Below are 26,032 nucleotides of genomic sequence, written 5' to 3'. Positions count from 1 at the left end.
ATATTAATGCACAATTAGGGAGGACACCCCAAAAACACTGAGGAGTGCTAAAAATTATTGAGTAGATACTGCTGACAGATATGACTTTTGACAGCCAGAAATATTAATGCACAATTAGGGAGGACACCCCAAAAACACTGAGGAGTGCTAAAAATTATTGAGTAGATACTGCTGACAGATATGACTTTTGACAGCCAGAAATATTAATGCACAATTAGGGAGGACACCCCAAAAACACTGAGGTGTGCTACAAATTATTTAGTAGATACTGCTGACAGATATGACTTTTGACAGCCAGAAATATTAATGCACAATTATGGGGGACACCCCAAAAGCGCTGGGGAGTGCCAAATATGAAGAAAAAATAATAAACCTCTATCCTCCTCTCTGCACTAGCGATTTTGGTTAGAGCAATTGCAAGAACAATATGGTATTCTCTGTCCCTGCTCTAATTAGCCTATGACTACACCCTGCTCTCTCCCTCTGTCAAATGGCGATGGATTGCTGTGGAGGCGTGTATTTATAAAGTTGAAGTATCGCGAGAACCGAGTCCCGAGATCCGACGACGTCACAATGACGTTCGGCCTCGATTTGGATTCGGAATGGGCGGGAGAGTACCGAGCTGCTCAGCTCGGTACTCGGATACCCAAAGTTCGGGTGGGTTCGGTTCTCGGAGAACCGGACCCGCCCATCTCTAGCTAATACCAGCCTCTTTGGTTTCTGACTGGCATTTGAGCTTGGCAAGCTCCAGCTCATATCTCCTCTCTGCCTCTCGCTCGGCAGCTTCTCTTTCTGCCTGGCGCTCGGCTTGGCGCTCTGCTGCCTCCATAGCAGCACGCCTCTCTGCTGCCTCCATAGCAGCACGTCTCTCTCTCTCCTGACGGTCAGCAGCTTCCTTCTCCTGGAACTGCTGTATAAGTTGCATTTTAGTTGTAATGTCCGCTGGGCCCAAATATTTTAGGGCAGTTTGCATATAAACGTTCATAGCAGTGTCCACACATGAACCATTAGAATCATCCGAAATTAACAGTCCCTGGTTTTGAGGAATATCCACAGTCAGGTCCGCTTCTGAGTTCTGGCTATGCTCTTCCTCGGACACAACTGTGAGTTGCTGATCCCTCTGCACAAGAGCTTCAATCAATTGCTCCTTGCTTTTGCCACTGGTGGGAATTCCTCCATCCTCACAGTCTGAAATCAGCGCCTCCTTTGTCAAGCGTTTATATGCAGCAGCCATCTCCTCCGCTTAATGCCAAATAAAAAAAGATAAGAAAAAAAAGAGAAGGGGAGGGAAAGAAACAATTGCTGTATGTCTTATAATGTTTTAAGCATTGAGTTCAGTCTCTGGTGAATTAGTCTGTATTTCCTCTCTCAGGGATCACACACCCTAATTCACTTAAGTTTTTAAAAAATTAAAAATATATCCCACAAGCTTGCCACCAATTTGTCACGAACAGCACTCACCTGAGTCTGCGTGATGCATATGTGACACAGGGTCAACCACAAAGACAACCACCTGGTCTGTCTAAAATGATTAAATCCTTCCCTATCTATGCCACACACTAGCTTTGCGATACTAATTACCACCACCAAGGTTGTTTCGGATAAGAGCTGACACTCTTATTTAGGAAGCCTTCGGTTCTCCCTAGCATTAATCCAACACAATTTACTTTAATCAGAGTTCACTTAAACCACAAGGTTTGCACAGTTTCAATTAGGTAGCGTCTGGACCAAACTGTCGCGTGAATTCATAAGAACACAGAGACTAGAACTTATTAAGTGTAATTTAATATGGATAATACATCCACAATGCTTAAGATAAAAAGATAATAAAATGACATACAAATATAGTGCAATTGTTTCTTATAAAATAAAAAGGATAAAACACAGAATTGATACCTCACTTAGAATCAAGTTTGTGGTGCCGGGAGGAGCAGGAAAAAATGGAACCTCTTCAATTACTCCCTCAGAAGAAGAACCCAGAGTTACATTTTCAATATAGTTTTAAAGTCAAGCTACAGGGCCCCCCAGCCCCCTTCCCTGTGAGGTCAGAACCAACAGGAGGGGAGAATGCAAATTAGGGTTTTATGACTTTGCTGTTTGAATACCTCTAAGTCAAGTTTTCTTTACACCGTCCTAACTTTTCAACAGTATGGTTTACGAACATGATTTTACCTTCACCCAACAGGTCCTAAGTTTCCCTTCATCTGCATACCACACATGCCTCTGGTATGTATGATATTGGAGAAAATGATATGATTTTTTCCTGTGCCCTTATTCAGCTTGAATCTGTCATTACCATACAACCCAGTCTCTGCAGTCGGCCTGTCTGGGGCCTCCCAAACATGTGTGAGATTTCATTGTCTTGCAAGAGATCTCCTCAAAGGCATTCACATTTGCCATCCTGCCATAAATGGTATAAGGTGCTATCCTTATCTACCAGCCCCCCTGGGTGGTTTAACATCCACAAAACCCCTTGATCTAACAGCTTCTAAGAGAACCATGTTACACTAACTTATCAATGGATTCATTTGATACAACCTAGTTACACTTCAGTTATGAATTATCCCTTATAAATAACTGCAAGCTCTCTATGTTCACGACAATATGTTTAATATCATTTGGACTATTTAAGACATTTGCTCTATGGCCAGCATTATTCCAGGTCCTTTGAGGCATTTCTGATCCTATGCTATTTATATCCTGGACCTCAATAAATCTATGAACAAATACCCAGATTATTTTTCTGGCTCCACTATCCGTGTTATAATTTTAAACACTTTTTGCACCATTCAATCATTTATTTTTTCCTTTTTTTCACCTTTTTCTCTTATATTTCACTTTTTTATTATGAGGATATTCCAACCTCAATAGAGATATTTTTCTAAGATATTCTACTAATAAAGGCATTCGCCCTATATGAACAAGAATCTTAGGATTGGTTCCTTTGTCTGTATTCCATTATGCAGTTATTGGCATAGGTATGAACCTATAATGTGAAACATACTTCATTCCGTTCAATCCCAGGTGTTATCCTGTAATGTGACATTTATAGTGTATTACTCCAATTGGATAAGGAGTGCTCTAGTAATCCATTTTTCTTTCTCTTCCTTTTGTTACTCAATGTTATGTAAATGGAAATCATCATGATTATGATAGATATTTAGATGAGGTTTATCCTGACTGTGCGGATTACCTCCCCCCTCCTTTCTCTTGTATACCGCAGTACATCAATTTGCACACTGTATTTGAATTGTGTTGTATATAACAAGGGACAGAGTTCTGCACTTGCACTAAAGTACCTGAGGAAGTGGACCCAATGACCTTTTCAGGTGTATATATATATATATATCTGTATAAGGCTTGTGATGATCAAAATCTCCAGTCAGTGTCTGCCAATAGGTTTGTCATTATTTTATTACCTTTCTGAATGTCTGCATAGTGCAGCTTCCTTGGCTCAATTGAGTACTGAGCAAAGGTCAGGGTGGGAGTGGTGAATGGCAGTGGCCTTAACTCTCTGTCTACTAGAACTGCTGACAAAGGTTAATATCTGTGGCACTGGAGTCGTAACCAGTGGTGAGTCTATAGCGGGGCAGTTAATCTGTTAAGTGCAAGAGAGAGATCTAGGTGGAATGGAGTATTGATGATATATTGACTATGCAGTTCAGTGCTTTCCAACATTGTTTTTTTTAAATTTACTTTGCTAGTCTGTATCTGTGTAATGATGTTTGTGCAGCCTGTTAAAACATGCTCTACTGAAAAGCTGTAGAATTTTTGTAGAGGCTCACAGGCTCAAAATTTAAATACAAGCATTTAATGTACACCTCTGACCAACTGGGCAATTCTTAAGTATATACTAGTTCATCTCCTCCCTTTCCTCCTTGTTTAATCATGCATATTTTAGGATATTAATGTTCCCTAATTTTAAGTGGAGACATAATTGTGTTTTTTCTCTATCCAGACTACCACATTACATGCTGAGGGAGGAGCACTTTCTTGAACGATTATGGAGGTCAAAGCATCTCTGCTCCATGGCTGCTGAGTTCTGTGGAAGTGATACAGACTGCTTTGGTGTGTGAAAAGTAAGGGTTTCTCAGGTAAAATTTACTTGCCTTCCCTTGGAATCCTATTATATTGACTTCGGGTTAGGTGCATCACCGTCAAACTTTAATTTTCATATAGAACTATTTATGCTGGCACAATGGTTAGCATTGCTGTCTCAGTGCTGGGGTCGACAGTTCAACTCCGAACAGGACCCATCTGTGTGGAGTTTGTATGATCTCCTTGTGTTTACATATGCTGCCTCTGGGTGTTCTGGTTTCCTCCCACAGTCATGTAAATGAATATTATTCTCTGTACAGCGCTGCGTAATATGATTGGTGCTATATACATAAACGATAATATTATTATGCATAAACCCTTGTAAATAATGCCTTTATAAACAGTGAGTTTTGATTTCCTCTGTGTTCACTAGGACGTGTGTATTATAACAAATAATGTAGTTCCTACTGTAAAATAAGCTGTACATTAGAAGTTTCATCTGTTTTCTGTGATGTATACAAAATCACGCAGACTACAGCCCTGCACTTTTGTATGGTCACAGAATGCCTCAGTGACTTCTAATGTCCATATTATTTACATTATAGAGAGTATTATACCATACATTACGAGAAGGAGGTTAAAATAATACACACAAGCAGACTTTTTGTAGTTCCATCTTTGGAACCACCCCTGTCAGTATTGCAGAATCCCTAACTTTTTGGCTTGGCTGTGTCACCTTTCCTGAAAAGATTTTTAAGTGATTCAAAATTCTACAGTAGCTGAGAGAATTTAACATTCGGCTGTTAATTGGGGAAAAATAACAACAATGCTAATAAGACGAAAGTAGTTCAAACGTGACTTTTTATTTTTGCTTGCTTTTTCATAAAAGGTAGTTTCCAGACTAATCAAATACTATTTCTTTTCTTTTGCTCTATATATTATACTATTCGGTCATGCTATAGCAGATATCCTAGATGAGGGTCTTGCAATCTTATATACAACTCGTATAATTTTCTTACAAATAGACAATCATATACACTTTAGTACACATAACACAGCATAGGGACAAGGATACTTATATCAGGAAAGTTGCATGCAAATGTATCTTTTGAGAGGAGATGTGTGTGTGTGTGTGTGTGTGTAAATATATATATATATATATATATATATATATATATATATATATATATATATATATATATATAATGTTAGTAACAAAACTGCACCCTTCTCTTGCCACTTTTGTCACCTACTGTTGCAAGAATACCCAGTCGACATCATCAACACAAAACTTTTATAAATCAAATATATTTGTTTTCATCACAATAAATTGCACAACTTCCATCAGGATGACACCAGCAAGCAACTACCTTTTACTTGCAGCTCCTGGTGACCCTAAACACTATCTAGACACTGTCATAAGACAGTAACTCTCATCATTACTAGCATTACTGTTTCCAGAACAAACACCACCATTGTTACTGTAGAAAAGGACACGCTACTCTCATCACAACACAATCTCATCCTCCAAGTACAAATGTACAGTTCAACTATCAAATGCTATCTCAAAAACAATCCACAATCATCAAACCGTCTATGCAACAACACTCATTCATACATCATATCAACTTCAGTATTGTCTATAATTCATTTAATAACATCTGAGCACACACTTGGCAAAACCTAAATCATATGCTCTCAATATTCCCATCTCAAATATCCATATATCCAGTTTGCAAGTTATGCAACGTTATCCCCTGCCAGAGAGAGTGTTGAGAGAGAGAGAGAGGAGTCGAGGGTGACAGAGGAGATGGTGGTGTTGTTGACGACAATAGAGAGGTCATCGTGGGATGGGAGTCTGGGCGGAGGAAAGACAATGAGTTCAGTTTTAGAGATATTGATTTTAAGAAAGCGCTCGAACATCCAGGAGGAGATGGCGGAGAGGCAGTCTGATACCTGAGCGAGGAGGGTGGAGGAAAGATCAGGAGAGGAGATATCATCACTGCAAACCACTTCTCACTAGACCTCTCCTGTGCCACATCCCAATTATGGGATGCTTAATCAGACAGTCTTCAAATCTTTAAATGGTCTCTGAAAACCCATATATTAGGGTTTACCCACCTATACTACCCACTGTCCCAATCTCCACTCTGAGGCACACTCTCTCCTCCTGTTTCACCTGTGCCATCTTCCAATTAAAATGTAAGCTTTCTGTTGAGCAGAGTCCTCCATGCCCTTTGTTTTCATGTCTGCATTTATATTGTCTACCTTGTATGTCCCTGCTTTCCCTACTGTATCGTACTGCAGAGCTCTGTGGCGCCTTACAATCTTTAATAAAAATAAGATGCACAATCTAACTTGATATATATCGTAAACAATCTACATAACATCACTATATGTATTATGCTATATCAATATTCTGCCTTGTATATCTCTGTACTAAACTCCATACGGCCTGAGGAGAGGATGTGAAAGAGGATGTATGGAGTGGATAGTTCAGCCAGGAAAGGTGACAGAAACTCTGTGTGTTTCCATTTTTGTTAAACCTATGCTGCCTGTAGGAGGAGCTCTGTGTAGGACATTGATATGTAAATGGTGGGTGTGTATGTGGACAAGCTACTGCTCCATGTGTTTATATATTGGGATGGTGCAGGGTCTCCAGGAATAGGGGCCAGTGATCCTAAAGCCTGCTGCAACTTCAACAAACTGTCACCCTGTCAGTGCGGTGTCATTGCACCTCATATATCTTAGCTAGGACGTTTGAACAAGCCCTTGGAGAGATCTCATGACTGCTCTATGTCATAATACTAATGATTTTAGTAGTTCAGCTATTTTAAAAGTACAAATGGTCTAACAAATAGGCAGAGTAAATGGACCATTTGATCTTTAACTGCTGTTAGTATTCTGCGTTTTTATGCTACATGATGTGCCTTAACCCTGTGTACCAGAACTGTTGTATTCAGAATATAAATGTTATGTCTGTCTGCTCCTCAGTCTTTCTCTTTGCTTTACATTCTCACCAGTATTTACCATTTCCTCTATATCCAGCAGGACTCATGGCTGTAGAGTGAATAGTAATGGCTGGCATAATGCCCCCTGTGAAGTTAAAATGGCTGGAGCACCTGAACAGCTCCTGGATAACAGAAGATAGTGAATCCATTGCTACCCGTGAGGGGGTGTCTGTCCTGTATGCAAAGTTGGTCAGCAACAAGGAGGTGGTCCAACTTCCACAGCAGGTCTTGTGCCTCAAAGGACCCCAGTTGCCAGATTTTGAGAGAGAGTCCTTGTCGTGCGATGAGCAGGATCACTATCTGGATGCTTTACTTGGCAGCCAGCTGGCTCTGGCGAAGGTGGTGTGTTCTGATTCTCCTTTTGCAGGGGCTCTGAGGAAAAGACTGCTGGTTCTTCAAAGGGTGTTCTATGCTCTATCCAACAAGTATCATGACAAGGGCAAAGTGAAGCAACAGCAGCATTCACCTGAAAATAGCTCTGGCTCTGCAGACACCTTGTCTGTTAGTGAGAGACCACGTTCTAGTACTGATGCCCTAATCGAGATGGGTGTGAGAACTGGTCTGAGTCTTCTCTTTGCCTTACTGAGACAGAGCTGGATGCTACCGACTGCTGGACCTGGTCTGAGTCTGTGCAATGATGTCATACGTACAGCCATTGATGTGGTGAATTCTCTTCCCCCTCTATCCCTTGCTAATGAGAGCAAAATACCCCCTATGGGACTAGACTGCCTGGCACAGGTCACCACTTTCCTGAAGGGAGTGACTGTTCCCAATTCCGGGGCAGACACTTTGGGAAGGCGTTTGGCGTCAGAGCTACTTCTTGGTCTTGCCTCTCAGCGTGGCTCCCTCCGCTACCTCCTTGAGTGGATTGAGATGGCGCTGGCAGCGTCTGCTCTGGTTAATGAGAATGACAATAGCAAGATTCTGACAGCTCAGGAAGGCATGATCAACTGTGACTGCTTCATTAGCATCCTTCAGCAGATGAGGAGGTCTCTGGTAAGTGCACTCTAATTATCAAGCATATTATAATGTTTTAATGCTGCATGAGACAAAATACCTTGTTAGATACTACCTTTTGTATTAATTATGCTTTATTTAATAAGCGATGACATATTATGCAACTCTGTACATTGAGGGTGCCATTATACAAATAAATGGTATACCATTGCAGGAAAAGAAATAAAGATTGTCCTTCCCAAATGTGGTTATAAACTAAAAAGTGTGGGGAGCAATTATTACATAAGGTAGCAGAATAAACATTGTTACTGTTGTTGGAGATCATATTACTACTGTAAGGCAGAAGTATTACTAGCCACCAATAGTAATGCAATTATTGGTGACTGACATTTTATGTGCATGACGGTCCTTCACCAACTATATTACGGTAATCAAATCTCCTTTACTGTTTGGTTTTGAAGAAGGCCTTTTTTTGTGTATGTATGTATGTATGTATGTATGTATGTGCTTATTGTACCTGATCTAATTACTAAAGTTTACTTTAGGACTGTGGAAAATGTTAATGCTTTAAATATAAATGATAGATAATAAAGAGAAATAATGGTTTGAAAGGACTGTTTTAAGTAATTTAAATACTTGCATGTTCAGTCTTGATTTTTATCTGTATTTTCAGTTATAGAATACCTTCTGGGTAAATGTATTTGATTTTAGACAATTATGAGGTATGCCTTGTATATCTTATGTCTCTTTCTGTCTGCTTCATAAAATGTGATATTTGTTTATGAGGCAAATTATAATATAGACTTAACCTTTAAATTCAAATATAACAAAAGAAAATTGTGTAGGCGATGGTGATATTTCAAAATCCATGATACCAAAAAAAAATATCCTGAAATATCTAAAATATTAATACAAGCTGAAATATAGAGTGAAATTGTGGTCTTAATTGAAAATATTTATTGGTATGAGTTGCACCTTGGGTTATATATTTAACAGTAAACCATTTTGGAGTAAAGCTTTATGTAAAAAGAGAAAAAAATGTTTGAAATGATGAGCCTTTTAATGTGTTTTTATCTTAATACTTTGTTATTCTTAAATGGTATATTCTTTGCATGTATTTGGTTTTTTTATGTTTAATTACATTATATAATTTTATGTCTCATATTTAGTTTTTCTCCAATCATATCATATAATTTGAATATTTATGCATGTTATTTGTGCCCTGTAACAACACTTTCTCCTTCATATTTGTGTTCTGCTGTTTAACATTCCCTCTACTTGGGGCTCAACAAATCTCATCAAGATCTTGAAGCTCACTCAGAAAGCGAGCAGGCAGGCCCTTAATACCGCTGTACTGTTTAACACAAATCCGGGAATTGTAACCGCAAGCTCTTTTTCTGTTTGTATTACTGTCCTTTTTTTTTTTTTTTTTTTTTTTAACGCAAAAGGTTTTTTTTATTGAATTTTTTAGAAAAGCATATTACAAACATAGCAGTGGTTGCAGAGTACATACAGCAGATCAGTTATATTGAACAATCCACACTGCTTAGATAAACAATCAAACAAGTAAATAAAAATGAGAAAAAATATTGGTACAGACAACAACACATCTTATGACCCAGTATACATAAGCCGAAGACGGCAAAGAGAACAGACAAGAAAAACAGACGAATGGAGGGGGGGGGAAAAGACAAGACAAGACACTATCCGATTATAGAAAGTGTACCAGTGGGTCTAGCCCAAGTACCCAACTTAACTCAAAAACAATTCCACAGTACTCATACCATATAAACCACTTAACAAGCGGGGAGGAAGCCCCTGTAGACAGATTAAAACCTATGGTTTCCATTTTGTAGCTATGTTGGATCTTGTTAATAATTTTAGGGAGTGCTGGAATTAGAGGTGATTTCCAGTTCTGGGCTATTGCAGCTCTTGCTGCAATTACAATATGTTCAGTGACCTAATGATTGTGTCGCTGGAGATGTTTCGGATACAGATGAAGTAAAGCCATATCTGTGGAAGGAGAGATATTATTTTTGGAGACCTGAGAGATTAAATGAAAGATTTCGGTCCACAATGGTTGAAGTTTCGAGCAAGACCAAAAGATGTGCATAAGTGTACCAATTTCACCACAATTCCTCCAACAATATTTAGATTCTGATGGCCAGATTTTATGCAGCTTATCTGGAGTAAGATATAACCTGTGAACAATTTTAGTCAACATTCCCGAATGGTTAATACACTTCGACATCTTATATATGCTTAGGAAGACTCTCCCCCATACCTCTTCTGAAATAGTGATATTTAGGTCAGATTCCCAGACAGCTTGAATCGGTAAAACCCGATTGTCAATGGGAGTTAAGTGTCCGGTACCATAGGGAAATTCCACCTGCGTGGGATGTAGGGGAGAGAATCACCTTAATACCAGGGGGGTGGTCCCATCATCCCCAAATTCGAGGGGCGTGTTTGTAACCAGTGCCTTACTTGAAGATATTTGTAAAAATCGGGGACGGGGATATCATACTTAGCTTGTAATTGAGAGAAAGGGGAAAGAGGCCTTCCCTCCAGGAGATCCTGCACACGTCTAGCTCCTTGCCTATGCCAAGGGTCAAGACGGAGGTCTGGGATTAGTTGTGACAGTGCTATAGTAGAGAGGCTAGAGGAAGGGAGCTGGTAGTCTGGGAAAAGGGACATCATCTTATCCCAGGTGGTGAGAGAATCTCTTATGCTCCTTAATGTGAAGACTGGATTAGGTCTACTAGGTTTGTCCAGCCATAATAGATCTGCTAATGGGAATACAGAGAGACTATGCTGTTCAATGTCCACCCATGGTTTTTTCAGTGGGGGGGAGGCCTGCCAATCTCTAAGCTGATCCAAAATAGCCGCCTGTTGATATGCTTCTAGTTTGGCAGCGGCTAAGCCACCTTTTATTTTAGATCTGAACATTCTCTCTCTAGAGAGCCTAGACTTTTTGTTGTTCCAAATAAACTTGAACGCAATAGTATAAAATTTCTTAAGAAGGGACATAGGAGTTATAAAGGGAAGAGAGCGGAACAGATACAGTATCTTTGGGAGCAACATCATCTTTACCGCTGGCACTCTACCAATCCAAGACATCTCATAGTTTGTCCATGACTTTGCAAGCTTATCAAACTGCCCCAATAGTGGCTGGTAATTACACTCAATGACTAGCTTAGGATCCATAGGTATGCATATGCCTAAGTATGTCATGTAAAGGGGACACCACTGGAAATTATAAAGCGATTTCAAAGAAGGGCCACCCCTGAAACCACCCCTAAGGGCCACCCCTAAAACCTCTGTTTTGTATTACTGTCCTTTTTAATGGAAAACATAGAGATAACACAGAGGAACACATTCAGTTCAAGACAATGTCCAGCAGCACCTCATGACCAATTGAATCTGCTCCAGAGAGTACAGACGCAATAATTGGGTATATTTTCTCTTTAGCTGTGTCCTTACCACACCACTTAGAATTTAGTGGTAGCAGATTTCAATTTCTACTTTTTAGATACTTTGTTAGATGGACTAAAGCTCCTTTTTTTTCCCCCCTGACTTGACTTTCATATTACATCTGCGTTTCTTTACTGTATGTGTGTTTTAAAATTTAAATGCACAATATTTTTGAAATGTTCAATGCAAGTTTTTACATGAAGAGAGATGCATATGTGTTATCCAGGCAGTTAGCATGTTGTTAAAAGTATAACACCATTCATACTGTAGAGTCTACGGTAGATTTCAGAGTAGGTCTATGTGTAGCATTGGTGGTTGTAGGGGTTTGGAAGGCTGTACCTAGTACACATGCATCCCCAATTACTCTGGCTTCAATCCTACTTTTTTTTTTTTTTTTTTTATAACTTTTACACAGAACTACTTTTTCAGGCTAAAGCTTGATAAGTAGGATTTTTGTTCATTTTTATTTGCAGTGTAATTACATATAAACCATGAAATAGTGCCTTTAGTTGCCAAATCTATTGTGTAACAATGGTAAAACGCATACATGATTTAGCAGCAAAGCATCCCTCAGATATTTGTTACATTCCTTTCAGACATGTTTTAAGTGGAGTTTCACATTTAATGTACTCAACATTTTCCCGCTTTGATTTTTATGGAAAAGGCCACGGTCGTCAAAAATGAGAAAACAAAGAAAAGTAAAAAAAAAAATCTGCAAAATAACAGGCATTTATGTCCTTGTTTGCCATGCTCTGGTCGTAACCTGATCTGTTTTGTTTCCACTTAAGAGTAATTGCCAAAAAATAAGCGCTGAAAGATGGAAATAAACATGTATACAACATTCTTAGAAAGTTGTTTTAATTTTTTTTTTCTATTGAAGAAAAGCATTTAAATATAAAGGTATACACAAGGAAAATCTCGGACAAAAATAAAGGTAGAAAGCATTACAAATATATTGGCTGAAAAAGCAGAATACATGCAACAAGAAAACCCCAAAAGCAGTCACTGTAATTGGTGGTTGTTCTGTTTTCCTTTTTATAAGTTCATCCTTTCTAAAATGATTTCACCTGTCTTTTAACTATGCACATCAGTGAGTGTATTTTGTCTCCTTTGAGTGCCTGAATCTATTCTTTGCAGCATAAAAGTAATTATGCAAAAACAAATTGGCAAATTGCAAGTAAGTCATTAACCCTACTATTCATTGGAGTAGGAATTGTCACATCAGCAAATTTTAAAATGACAGGTGATGTTTTCATACATTTTAGTTGAGCTGCTTTGTATATATTTTCTGTTTGTCACTGATTTTAGATTGTTGTGTTTTTTAATGAGGAGTAAACTGCTGAAAATGGTCGGTCAATATTGAATTCAGCAGACTTGTCACTTTCTAACCTTTTTGTTTTAAATGTTTCTATACTTTATTTGACCAGTGGGTATATACAGTGGCTATCAAAAGTATCTATTTTTTATATTTTATTTTTGTACATTATGGAATATAAAGGGAATTATGTGGGTGTTCTTACAATGGAATAACACACAATAGTTTGTTAAAAACAAAAGATAAAACACTAAAGCTTTCCCTTAAATTTCAAATTAAAAAAACAGACTATGATAATTTTTCATTTCTGGTAGAACATACTGAAGTGCACCTCCAGTAACAAAACAGTATATTCTAATTTGGCTCCTTTGTGATTGCAAGGAACCTGTTCTTATGGTTCCTAGAAGCTCACAATTACTAGTGATGAAATTAATGAGGAGCTCAGGCACCCCATATGAGTTATTGGAGTAGATGGGGGCACATCAGTGGTAAGAGTTTCTCCCAAAAATCCATTTTGATTCCATGAAAATGAAATTCTTTACATCCTCTTGTGTTCATTTTTAGTCACTGTAGGTATGTTGGACATTTAAGCCTACCAGTACAATAAATCAATGATTATAGGCTGCACATGTGTATGGTATAGGGCACAAGCTGCTGAGCTGGGTGGTGGTGTGCAATATGTGGAGTTAATATATGCTGTCCATTGTTCGACATGGCATTATGTTATCTGACAATATTCACCCCACACCACCCTCTGCTCTTTGTAGTCATTTTTTTATATATGATATTGTCAAGTTTCCTCCCCTACTATGTTCCCATTCTTTGATTTCTCATTGGAAGGATGCTTGGCAACACCTTGCACTGTTTGAAAATTAGCCACCCCGAAGCAGGAGGGAGGATTTCCTAGTAAGACCGTTTATAGGCTTTGTGGGACCTGCTTGATTTGTGGGTCTAGGGAGCTCCTTTTAAGTGAATCTTCTCATTTCATTTATCTCACTTCCACAAACTGCGTTTAGTTTTTGATTTCTTATATACAGATGGAAGATGATGTAGGTTGGTGCTATGGAGAAATCCGTTAAAGTGAATTGAGGCAGCACGGTTGCCTAGTGGTTAACACTTCAGCCTCACAGCGCTGGGGTCATGTGTTCAATTCCCGACCATGGCCTTATCTGTGTGGAGTTTGTATGTTCTCCCCGTGTTTGCGTGGGTTTCCTCCGGGTGCTCCGGTTTCCTCCCACATTCCAAAAACATACTAGTAGGTTAATTGGCTGCTATCAAAATTGACCCTAGTGTCTGTCTGTCTGTCTGTCTGTCTGTCTGTGTGTGTTAGGGAATTTAGACTGTGAGCTCCAATGGGGCAGGGACTGATGTGAATGAGTTCTCTGTACAGCGCTGCGGAATCAGTGGCGCTATATAAATAAATGATGATGATGATGAATATCATTTGTTTGTGAGAGAATAGATGATACTAAATTTGTGAGATAAGATGGTAGTTTAGTAAATAATAGTGGGACAATCGAGTGTATTTCACCTCACAGAAGTCTCTTACCTCCAGACTTGTGGGACGGCGATGGGATCTTATTTGCTAACCTTTTCATGGGCAGGTGGGAATCCAGTATTATCTTTAGTATCTCCTCCACACCTTATATTTTTTGAAAAAGATGCATTGCCGACAGACAGGATATATAGGAGGGAAGATTGGATATCCTTAAGTTTTATTGAAAGTTTGGAAAATGACTCTTTAAATTTGAAATTTTCATATTCGGAAACTGATATTGTTGTTTTTGGTTTAAATAATCAAGTGTTTAACAAATATTTTAACGAACAAGAGTTAAAACAATATAATTAGCTATTTGTTGCCATTGCGAAGAAATTGTGAAAGTGAAGAGGTATTTTGTGAACAGTTTGAATTTTTCAGGCTATTATTGAAGCATAATGCCAGTTTGGTTGATGGAAAAATGTTTCCAATAGCAGTAAAAATGAAAGAAGAAAAACAAGGTAGATTAACTTGTTTCCTTCCGTTTAAATGAAGCCTTTTATAGTAAACAGAAATTATCATTACGTACATTTTGTTTTTGTATCCGGAATAATGTACCATATATAAAGAACATTTGATATAGTTATATAAAAAACTATTACAATTAAATCTTCTGGATATTACTGTATATTGCTTGTCTAAGACCACCACCATTCTGATCCCTACTGCTACCTTAAGGAATAGCACGTATGGGAATATCAAGGCCACCCTTTGCTTTGGTTAATTAGGCAGTGGAGATGTGGTCAGAGCAATTGTTGGAGGCTCTGGTGTCTGGCAAACCCTGAGTAGATTTTCTCACTCTCTAGTGGCGAATATCTGGCAGGTCTCTGAATATCTTTGTGAAGCTGCCTTTGATGCGGGGCTGATTGAGGCTAGTATTTCAGCTTCAGCAGTCTTTGTACGCCATGCCCTCTGGCTTAGGGCTCGGGGGGCAGATGTTATCTGGTGTCCTTGTCCTTCTCTGTAGAGGTATTATTCAGTGCTGAACTGGGCAAGATTATTTCCCTGACCACAAGGGAAATAGTTCATTTTTCCGACATAATGCCCCCAAGAACTAGGGACCTAGGTTTTTCCCTGAATGTGGTCAGGCCTTTAAGGACCAAGGTCCATAGGACCCATGAAGTGCGCAGGACAGATGACCACCTGGTCCACTATGATGTCCATAAGCGAGGCCGGCCAGCCTCTTAACAGATCATTGCCTGGTGAATTACTTTGGTAATGTGACAGGCTTACTATGGTGCAGAGAAGCTCATCCTGGAAAATGTGATGGCTTATTCTACCACATCGGTGGGTGCTTCCTGAGTGGCATGGGGTCTCGACTGTGCATCTGTGTCGGGCGGCCACCTGGTCTTTGGCACACATTTTCACTAAATTCTACAATGCAACATGTTTGCTTTCAAAAATGCTAGTTTTGGATAGAGGGTGCTGTACACCGCATCTTATGAGTGTACCCTCCCTTGGGAACAGCTTTGGGATGTCCCTAGCCTTTCTAGTGTCCTACATGGATGAAAGAGAAAATAGGATTTTTCTACTTATGTTAAATACTTTTCTTTGAGTCCAGTATGGCTAATGGATGCCCACCCTTTATGTTCTTTGTTCATTTCTTGTTCTTTATTGTTATCGTTATTCCGATTCTTGTTCCGGTTGTTTTGTTGGATAATCTTGTTCTCTCCTATCACTCTTGTTCTATAGTCCTGCTTCGGTCCTCTGGACTTTCGTTAGCTTTTTTTCCTAACGTTACTTGCAGGCCTCTAGAGCATAGAGAAGAGGAGCATGATTTTTTGGAGGTAAATTTAAAAGTGCACTCTTACCATGCTCTGTATCCCTAACGTTTCCAGTGTCCCCCATTGGACTCCGAGAAAGGTATTTAACTTACTGTAAATATGAGATCAGATGTCTAAACAAGTCTTTATTATTATTATAATAATACAAGTGGTAAACATTTTCTTTTAGAAATATAAAAGGCTAGATACCTGGTGGTGGTAGTTACTACTTTAATGTCAGCCAAATATATTCTTAAGCCTTGATGCCCATAAAGTGTTTGATACAGTGTCCCGGGCATATCTACAGACAAGAACATTTGGAACACGTTTCAAAGACTTTATCATTTTTTTCATCTCCGTACACATTACTGTTAATAAATTCCATGCATGGAGAAACCAATATAAATGACAAGAGGCACACGCCAAGGATTCCTATATCTCCTCTATTATTTAACCTATTCTTAGACCCAGGGTTCACTGTGCTGCAGAATTGGCCAGTTCTGGGGGTTATTCGAGTTGGCAGTGCATCTGTTAAGATCTCTGCTTTTTTTAATGAAATTTTATTTTAAAAAACCAAAAGTTTTGGTGAGACCTATGTTGCCAAAACTAGAAGAGTTTGGCCAAGTGTCAGAATTTTCAGTAAACTTTGAAAAATCAATAACGTTGTACCTAAAGAGAGGCTACTAAGGGACAATATTATCAATTAAATTGCTATTCAGCAGGCACGAAAAAATAAATCCTATTGGTAATAAGATGATTTGCAGTCAATGCCACTTACATTTATCAGATTATTTGTGGCAGTACATGTTCTCTATTTCTAGAACTAGCAAAAATTAATTTAAAAGAATCTGATGTGAGATGTACTGCTGTCTGCCTGCTGAAGTGTCTTGCTGTGAATAGACAAGACAGTGAGGTGTGAGAATCCAGACTACTAAGGCTGGGTACACACTACAGAATTTTCGACAAATGTGTTAACAATGATTGTATCAAAACAAAAGTCCTGATCAGCATGCCGATTCATGCGTACACACTATACATGGTTTTAAAAGATTTACACTCCGATCTCTGCTCTTTAACTGTCATAACTGCCGGCTGAAAATATCATGACTCTGTAAACTCTGGAGATCCTGATGCTGAGTGCATGCACACTGCAAGATTGGAAGGATAGCTGAAAGAGATTTTTAGTTCTGCTGAACAATCAAATCAAATGATTGATGCTTTGGAACAACTATCGTTCATTGTCTAAGTGTACAAACTAATTTGATTGGGTGATTGGCCCGATAATTGGCTGAAAACACTGTAGTGTGTGCCTAGTCTAACTTTTTAAATTCACTTGATACTGGCCAGCTAAATTCCCAGCAGCTATGTAAGCACAACCTCACCAAGCAAATTCATGATAATAGTTTGCAAATTCTCATATTATCAATTAGTGCATATGAAATAAAATTGTTGGTTGCCGTTGGATTTAAATATTTTTGTGCTTTTACGATTTCTTATATTGATAAAATAAAAAATAATATATGGGTTGCTTTCTTTGTAGGGTTCAGCAGCTGACCGCAGCCAGTGGAGGGAACCCACCAGGACATCAGATGGCCTGTGCTCTCTGTATGAAGCTGCACTTTGTTTGTTTGAGGAGGTATGATAAAACTATTGGGTAGAGATGAACAAAATGTTCAGAAATTGATCAGTGAACTAATGATTCCACATTTTGGCAGAAAAATAATTCATGTTTCACTGAATGGATTTCCCATCATCTAAGCAGCTCTAAATGTGAATTTACAAATACAGTGTGGTTGAAGCTTCGCACCTTTTGTGAGGATGGTCATTCTGTTGCAAAACTAGATTTATGTGAAATTCCACTGCATCTTTTATAAACTATACTATTAGGTATTAATCTCTTATGTTTTGCTCATGTTTGACATGTACATTGTTAATAATGTACTGTTCCCCTCCTTTTTGTTCTTGTGTGTTATGTTGATTTACATGTGTAAAGTCTTAGACTATGTAGGCTGTTTCATACAAGTAGACCAACAATAAAATGGCGTTAACTACTAGTATTTGGCTTCTTTTTTTTATGGTCACGCCCACTTTTGTAAATTCACATACAATTTGTCACGTTTTATATGTTGTATTTTTTATATAAACCTAATCTATTAACATTTTGACACCATTTCAGATATGATCTGTTTTTCTAGAGATGTCTGCAACACTTTAGCTATCTGCCAAATAGTCCTTTTTTTTTTTCTTTTTTTCCTTTTTTGTCCAGTCATTCACACATTCCCTAATTCTTTCCTAGGTCTGCCAGATGGCCTCTGACTACTCAAGGACCTGTGCCAGTCCAGACAGTGTTCAGACTGGGGAAAGTCCGGTGGTGTCGGAGACTTGTGAGGTATATGTATGGGGGAGCAACAGCAGCCACCAGCTAGTGGAGGGGACCCAAGAGAAAATCCTACAGCCAAAGTTGGCCCCCTGCTTCTCAGATGCACAGACAGTGAGTGTCATTCCTGATTTTTATTTTATTTATTTTTAAGATACAAAGATTTAGTTTGACCTACCCAAGTTAAGTGTTCATTGCAAGGCAATGCTTCAATCTATGTACTGTATTTTTGATTAGTATGTGTTAATTTTATAGAAGACTACAATATGAATGCATTGCTTTTTCAGAGATCTGATAGCTTAAAAGCTATACTAAAAATTGAGTATTTACTTGATATTTTTTGTAATTCTTTACTTAGAAAAGATGGTAAAAAACAACAACAATTTGTAACCATCAAAACATTTTTTTATAAAAAGATCAAACAACAAACTTTTTTCCCATCCGATTTTATTGTTTTTATATTTTCAGTTTTTTCTTTAAGTTTTTTTTTTCTCCTTTTTTAATTACAGTAATTTGTTTTTATAAGTTGGTGTAGGGGTCTTCGTCCCCTTATTTGTTGCCACGTGTAAATAAAAGCTATTACATGGTCATACGCATTATATTAATTTGCATAATATTGGAAAAATGCAAGGCAGTGGATCATGCATTATTGATTTGCAACTGGGAACAATGACGCATCAATCATTGCATATCCGTGTTCTCCCCAGAAAATTTTGCCAGCCGGGTGGCGTTAAGAAGCAGCCAGTTGTAATACTGTGCAACAATAATCAAAAATGTTGGCGGTTATTGTCCACACCAGCTTGGAGTGATCAGTCGTCTAACACACATTTCTGGCTGTAGTGCTCACATAGTGTCTGTTAATTTTTTTTCAATTATAATAGGACTTTGAGGGGCTCCAACACCAGGTGGCAAGTAAAAACAGCTGGGTAGAGCACCCGGAGAATAGGTACTGGGGAGAACACTACATACTACATATGTTTAGATTTTTTAAAGGCGATAGAAAACAAAAGTAAACCATAAAATGTGCCACTAGTTATTGTATGGTAATTCTTTGATAATGTTAGATGACATATAGCAATATAGTGCTTGTGGCATTATTCACTTCAAGGTAAAGAGGAAATGCTTAGGACTCCATGGATCCATCGTTTAGATCACACACACAGAACCAGGATAAAGGGTGGTTGGGGGGGGGGAATAGTCAGCCTTATTAAAATGTAGATGGGTACATTGATTATCTAGACAAGAGAGTGCAGATATTTGGATTCAACTCCATGGTAGTATTGCCCAAAGGGATAATGGCAATATTAACTTATTGTGGTAAGCCTTGAAGTGGATCCCAGAGCATACCTAGTGCACTGCAATATGCCTAGACTATATTTGATTGAATCCACTAGGCATAGAATGGTGCCTAATGGATTCAAACTCACATTGTTTCTTTAGGCAGTAATTTGTGTTTTTTGCAGTCCACTGTTAGTTTTCCATTGTATACTACAGTTGTCCTCTATCTCGCCTCATCTTTTCCTATCGTGTCTGATAAGGAACGGGAGTACATCCATGGCTAACCTTTTAAATGGGACATCTTTATTATATTTTACCTGTTCCATATGCCACCCTAGATTGTCTAGTAGTCAGTCAGGTGGTGATCATTTTGGTGCAGTGTGTGAGTTAGTGCTCCAGTAGCTGTATATGCTGGTGTAGGGTTCCAATGAAATGGCTTAACCTGCCTGTGTGAGATCTTTGGCCTGGTGCATTATGAAGCTTATGCGGTTGTTGGCTTTTTCCCCGGGGCTGACTGATATAGACTCCTCTGCCACTTCAGGGGGAGCTTGTGAACAGATTCTTCTAGTGCACGGGCCAAGGTCTTCGGGCTCTGCTGCTGCATCACCAGATGAGCCTACTTGGGCAAAAGAGAGAGTGGTGCATGGCCTTGTTCATTTTTCACTTTCCCTGGAGAGAATGATGAAACTACAACTACACTGCAGAAGCCCCAAACTTCTGCTGCCATTTAGTCTTGGAAAGTTTCAACCTGAGGAGTTCTCCCAGAAGTACAGAGAGGTGGTTGAAGACTCTGACCTTGAAGTTTCCTCCTGCCCAGACAAGGACTCCAACTTATACAGGGAGTAGAGGGTTTAATGTGAGCCATCAGGCAAACACTAAATATTCATGAGAGCAGGTAATCGGGGATTTGCAGTTTAAGAGGGAAAATAGACGGTTTCCTTCTCAGTTGAATGCAAAGGGTGGGACCATAGGTTCAGGTTTCGCATATGTTATGATTCCTTTAATCCTGTCCCTAGGAAAGATTAATTGAAATGAGAATCTCCGCCTTGGGTAGATGCTCCTGAAGCTTGCTTGTCTAAGACCACCACCATTCTGATCCCTACTGCTACCTTAAGGGATAGCACGTATAGGAATATCAAGGTCACCTTTTGCTTTGGTTAATTAGGCAGTGGAGAGGTGGTCAGAGCAATTGGTGGAGGCTCTGGTGTCTGGCACACCCAGAGTAGATTTACTCACTCTGGTGGCGAATATCTGGCAGGTCTCTGAATATCTTTGTGAAGCTGCCTTTGATGCAGGGCTGATTGAGGCTAGTACTTCAGATTCAGCAGTCTTTGTATGCCATGCCCTCTGGCTTAGGGCTCGGGAAGCAGATGTTATCTGGTGTCCTTGCCCTTCTCTGTAGAGGTATTATTTAGTGCTGAACTGGACAAGATTATTTCTCTGACCACAAGGGAAATAGTTCATTTCTCCCACTTAATGCCCCCAAGAACTAAATGCCTAGGTTTTTCCCTGAATGTGGTCAGGCCTTTAAGGACCAAGGTCCATAGGACCCATGAAGTGCGCAGGACAGATGACCACCTGGTCCACTATGATGTCCATAAGCGAGGCCGGCCAGCCTCTAAACAGATCATTGCCTGGTGAATTACTTTGGTAATGTGACAGGCTTACTATGGCGCAGAGAAGCTCATCCTGGAAAATGTGATGGCTTATTCTACCACTTCGGTGGGTGCTTCCTGTGTGGCATGGGGTCTCGACTGTGCATCTGTGTCGGGCGCCACCTGGTCTTTGGCACACATTTTCACTAAATTCTAGTATGCAACATGTTTGCTTTCAAAAATGCTAGTTTTGGATAGAAGCTGTACACCGCATCTTATGAGTGTACCCTCCCTTGGGAACAGCTTTGGGATGTCCCTAGCCTTTCTAGTGTCCTACGTGGATGAAAGAGAAAATAGGATTTTTCTACTTATGTTAAATACTTTTCTTTGAGTCCAATATGGCTAATGGATGCCCACCCTTTATGTTCTTTGTTCATTTCTTGTTCTTTATTGTTATCATTGTTCCGATTCTTATTCCGGTTGTTTTGTTGGATAATCTTGTTCTTGTTCTATAGTCCTGCTTCGGTCCTCTGGACTTTTGTTAGCTCTTTTTTTTCCCTAACGTTATTTGCAGCCTTCTAGAGCATAGAGGAGAGGAGAATGAGTTTTTGGAGGCAAATTTAAAAGTGCACTCTTACCATGCTCTGTATCCCTAACGTTTCCAGTGTCCCCCATTGGACTCCGAGAAAAGTATTTAACTTAAGTGCAAAATCATCATGAAACTATTTAGTTGAGCCAAATAGGATTTACATGTTCTCTGTGTGTGGGAGAAATAGTATCAAGGTCAAGTGAAATTATCAGAGGTACATGATCAGAAATACTTCTAGGGAGAAAGTCAACTAAAGTGATATAAAGCAGCATAGCAAATAAGGCATATGCAAGCTCAATTCTGTGGCTGGGTAGTTTGAGTAACACCTGTTCTGTGGGCATGAGCTTCTCTACACATCTGTGAGCTTCAGAGGCTGCATAAATTACCTAATCTTCTTGGAGACTGATTACAGGAAAAACAGATGATCATTTGGCCATAAAATAGTTAGGTGCATTCACCCGGCCAAATAGACAATACACGTGGCTATACAGATATAAATACATAGCATTCCTCAAGAATCACTTGTAGCTTACATAGAGCATCAGTTTTATTGGCCTAACAAGTGATTTGAAGCAGTTGATAATTCTTGCTTTTTTTTTTTGTCAAACTGGGATACTGCTCTTGAGTGTGAAGAATATAGAAAGTGGGACTTCTTATTCAGCTCAGGGGTTTTTAAGTATCTTAATTGGGGATCAAACAAACAAATTTCAAATGGAAACACCCACAACCTCCCCTCTTTCTTCCTTCCTTACTGGCACCCTCCAAACTGATTCAGCTGGAGAAATGTGTTATTTTTTTGTTTGTTTACTATAAAAGTTCTCCACCATGGAAACTTACATAAGTGGATCTGCATCAAGCAGAGCTGTCCTGGTCCACTTTACACTTAAGCTCCAGTACTGCTGAACCTGTAGCTTTCAATTGCAGTAAAACATACTTGCTCACTCTGTTGCTAATGCAGTAGATAGTAAATATTCACTCCACTGTGTGGCAGGGTTTCCAGGGAGAAATCATGGTATGTCATATGGCCTTTATGTCTCAGTGGCCCTAAAGTGTGTGTTGGGATCAGCAACTTGTTCCTGTCCTTATAGTTGAGGAACTTTATAATTATAGTTCCTTGGGAGGGGTGGGGGGGGGGCTTCTGGCATGGTCATCAGAAGAGGGGGCACGTAGACTGTACCCTTTCTATGTATAGCTTTAAAAAATAAATTTGCGCCCTCAATGTGTATGTTACCCACATACGTATAAATGAGCAGTACGGAATCTGCTGGCGCTATATACGTGTTGATGATGAAATGAGCAGACACCCTTCCCCCTTTTCAGAAAGACCCACTGACCTGATACTGTATCTCCTCAGACGATTTATTTGTTGGCCATCTGTTTTGTCACTTCACATTTTAGAGTTTTGAATAAACACATTGGCAGAACTAGTAGTAGGTTGATTAAAGTACAGAGTACTTCAGTCTCCTTTGTTCAGTTTTACTAGTTTCTTCAAACTGTTACTAGTTAAGACCGAATTACATGTGGTTTATCTTTTCTGTCAGTGTATATTTACAGTTGGCAATAACTTGTAATAATATGGGTAGTGAGAAGTTGCCATTGTGGTTATTTAATTTATGCTGTGTCTCTCATTTTGAATTGAATATGTCAGCAGGCCATGCTTTACATGCTGATTTTCTTAAACACACCTGCTACATCTGGTTCCTAGAAACTCCCATGCTTTTATTTATATGACCCCTATCATAGAGACTTTTCTGGTATTTTACCTCGGATTAGTGTTCCAGATTACAGGCTGGTCATGGAGCTCTGCAAAGTGCATCTGCCTACACCAACGCATCTTGTGATTGGCCCATCAACCCCTTATCCCCCGTTTTTTTTACACCAATATTTGAAATATTAGTATCCATTTTGCACAATTTTAAAACAAACCCACTTTTTTCTACAGTATCTATTTTTTTCGACTTTATATTTATTTCATACTATTCTTTCCAATGTTGAATGTAATGTGTTTTTGTCATTAAACATTCAGTAGTGTTTACTTATCAATACTAACTTTCTACCTAATAATAGTTTTTGTTTGGCAATGAAGTGTTGATTATATTAATACATTGATTTACAAATTTTTCATGCAGATCGAAGCTGGACAGTACTGCACTTTTGTTATATCCACCGATGGCTCAGTAAGAGCTTGCGGGAAAGGCAGCTATGGAAGACTTGGTCTTGGCGATTCCAACAATCAGTCAACATTAAAGAAATTAACCTTTGAGCCTCATCGTTCCATCAAGAAAGTTTCCTCCTCAAAAGGATCTGATGGTCACACCCTGGCATTCACAACTGAGGGAGAGGTTTTCAGCTGGGGAGATGGTGACTATGGCAAGCTGGGTCATGGAAACAGCTCCACTCAAAAATATCCCAAGCTTATTCAGGGCACTCTGCAAGGAAAGGTGAGGGGCTTCTTTTAACTGGGGATTTGAACAATGATCAGTGAATATGTGGTGAATTCTCTTTCATAACTTATTGTGTTTTTCACCTTAGGTTGTGGTGTGTGTGTCAGCTGGCTACAGGCATAGTGCAGCTGTCACAGAAGATGGAGAACTCTATACATGGGGAGAAGGAGATTTTGGAAGACTAGGTAAGTATTAATTTTAGTGGAAACTATAATATACTATGAAATGGATTTCCACATTACTCATTTTTACTTTAGCGCAGTGATTTATTTTCAGCCTAATTGGGGCACAAAATTACTAATGGGGTTAAGTTCTGTTTGCACAGGTGCGCCACAATAGTGTTCTCCCTATAACGCTGGTAATAACTAACCTGTAGTCATGCGGCCATAAATCCAGGGGAGCTCACATCTATATCCCTTCTTACTGCAGTGCCAGAATAGACAGATTATTGTCTGTAATTGATCCATTATTCTTTGGATGACAGGAAAGCAGACAGTATTATAAAGGGTGACTATGAATTTGTCTGCTGAATTTTAAAAACCTTTCAGATCTAGGGACCCTTGAATGGCCATTGATGATGCCTTGCTTTATTTGGCTGCTCATTATCCTACCTATTCCTGTAAAATTGCTATTTTACTAGCGAAATGGGTTTGGTCGCTCAGTTCTAATTTGTCTTTGTATTGGCAGTACCCTATTTCCTAATCCCTAGCAAAGGGTCTGTCTGGGTGGAGTGGCCACTTGGTGCATACGTATAGCTTCCAAAAGATGTGGTATGTAACATATTTCAAGTAGAAATGCTCTCTTATTTCTCAATTAAGCACCTTTTAAGCACTGTTTATTTTTCTTGTTAATTAATCCCTTGTTAAATGTGTTATGTTTAGTTCCCGTGGGTTAAAGTAATTTTGAACACAAAATAGTATAGTTTACATTTCATTGTTTGGATCAATTGATCAACTACAACTTTTATTTCTTTATTTGTTGACTTGTCTGAAATATAAACGGGTTGATTTGTTCCTTTATCAGATTGTTTCTTGACATTTAATAGCTTACTATTTGCCAATTGTGAATAAAAAAATGCTCTGCAGTAAAGAAAATATTGAGACAAATTGTAAATTGTTCAAGCTTGAGGTGTGATGTCTCTGCTTTGCAGTTTTCTGTAGTTTTTCCATCTTTTTATTTTCAGGCCATGGGGACAGTAATAGTCGGAACATTCCCACTCTGGTAAAGGATATTAGCAATGTGGGTGAAGTGTCCTGTGGGAGTTCTCACACAATCGCATTGTCTAAAGATGGACGAACTGTCTGGTCTTTTGGGGGAGGAGATAATGGTATGTACATAGAGCTTTATATAACCTTTTGTGAGTGCCTAACTGAATAAGTTGGTTTGAATATCCGTGTGTGATGCTAAGTGTACTAAGTAGAATCCTGTTTCTCAGGAAAGTTGGGCCATGGAGATACTAACAGGGTATACAAACCAAAGGTGGTTGAAGCACTACAGGGAATGTTCACTCGAAAGGTGTGTGCAGGCAGTCAGTCGTCCCTGGCCCTGACATCAACTGGACAGGTATAATAATGTAGCTGTGCTAAACATACACTCAATATATTGTGCTGTAATGTGTCTTTACCAGACTCTGTTCTTACTCATTTCTTTAACCTGC

The 26,032-nt window shown here is 39.0% G+C and overlaps 1 protein-coding gene across 9 annotated transcripts in view; it reads left to right on the top strand.

The window, feature by feature from the left end:
- HERC1 (HECT and RLD domain containing E3 ubiquitin protein ligase family member 1) overlaps positions 1 to 26,032 on the top strand; it is a 237,658-nt gene that overhangs the window by 22,857 nt on the left and 188,769 nt on the right. For 7 of the 9 annotated variants that reach the window (XM_075208388.1, XM_075208389.1, XM_075208387.1 and 4 more), the window contains exons 2-9: positions 3,959 to 4,094; positions 7,087 to 8,045; positions 17,633 to 17,728; positions 18,389 to 18,583; positions 24,061 to 24,372; positions 24,464 to 24,560; positions 25,559 to 25,702; positions 25,811 to 25,938. In XM_075208388.1, the coding sequence (XP_075064489.1) occupies positions 7,116 to 8,045; positions 17,633 to 17,728; positions 18,389 to 18,583; positions 24,061 to 24,372; positions 24,464 to 24,560; positions 25,559 to 25,702; positions 25,811 to 25,938 (1,902 nt within the window). In that variant the 5' untranslated portion in view covers positions 3,959 to 4,094; positions 7,087 to 7,115. The remainder of the gene's footprint in view (positions 1 to 3,958; positions 4,095 to 7,086; positions 8,046 to 17,632; positions 17,729 to 18,388; positions 18,584 to 24,060; positions 24,373 to 24,463; positions 24,561 to 25,558; positions 25,703 to 25,810; positions 25,939 to 26,032) is intronic. The other 2 variants (XM_075208383.1, XM_075208382.1) reach the window with 2 other exon arrangements.

The sequence above is a fragment of the Mixophyes fleayi genome, chromosome 4 (genome assembly GCF_038048845.1).
Source record: "Mixophyes fleayi isolate aMixFle1 chromosome 4, aMixFle1.hap1, whole genome shotgun sequence".
Lineage (NCBI taxonomy): Eukaryota > Metazoa > Chordata > Amphibia > Anura > Limnodynastidae > Mixophyes > Mixophyes fleayi.
The sequence above is the reverse complement of the archived record's forward strand: the minus strand, read 5'-3'. Positions and strand labels throughout refer to the sequence as shown.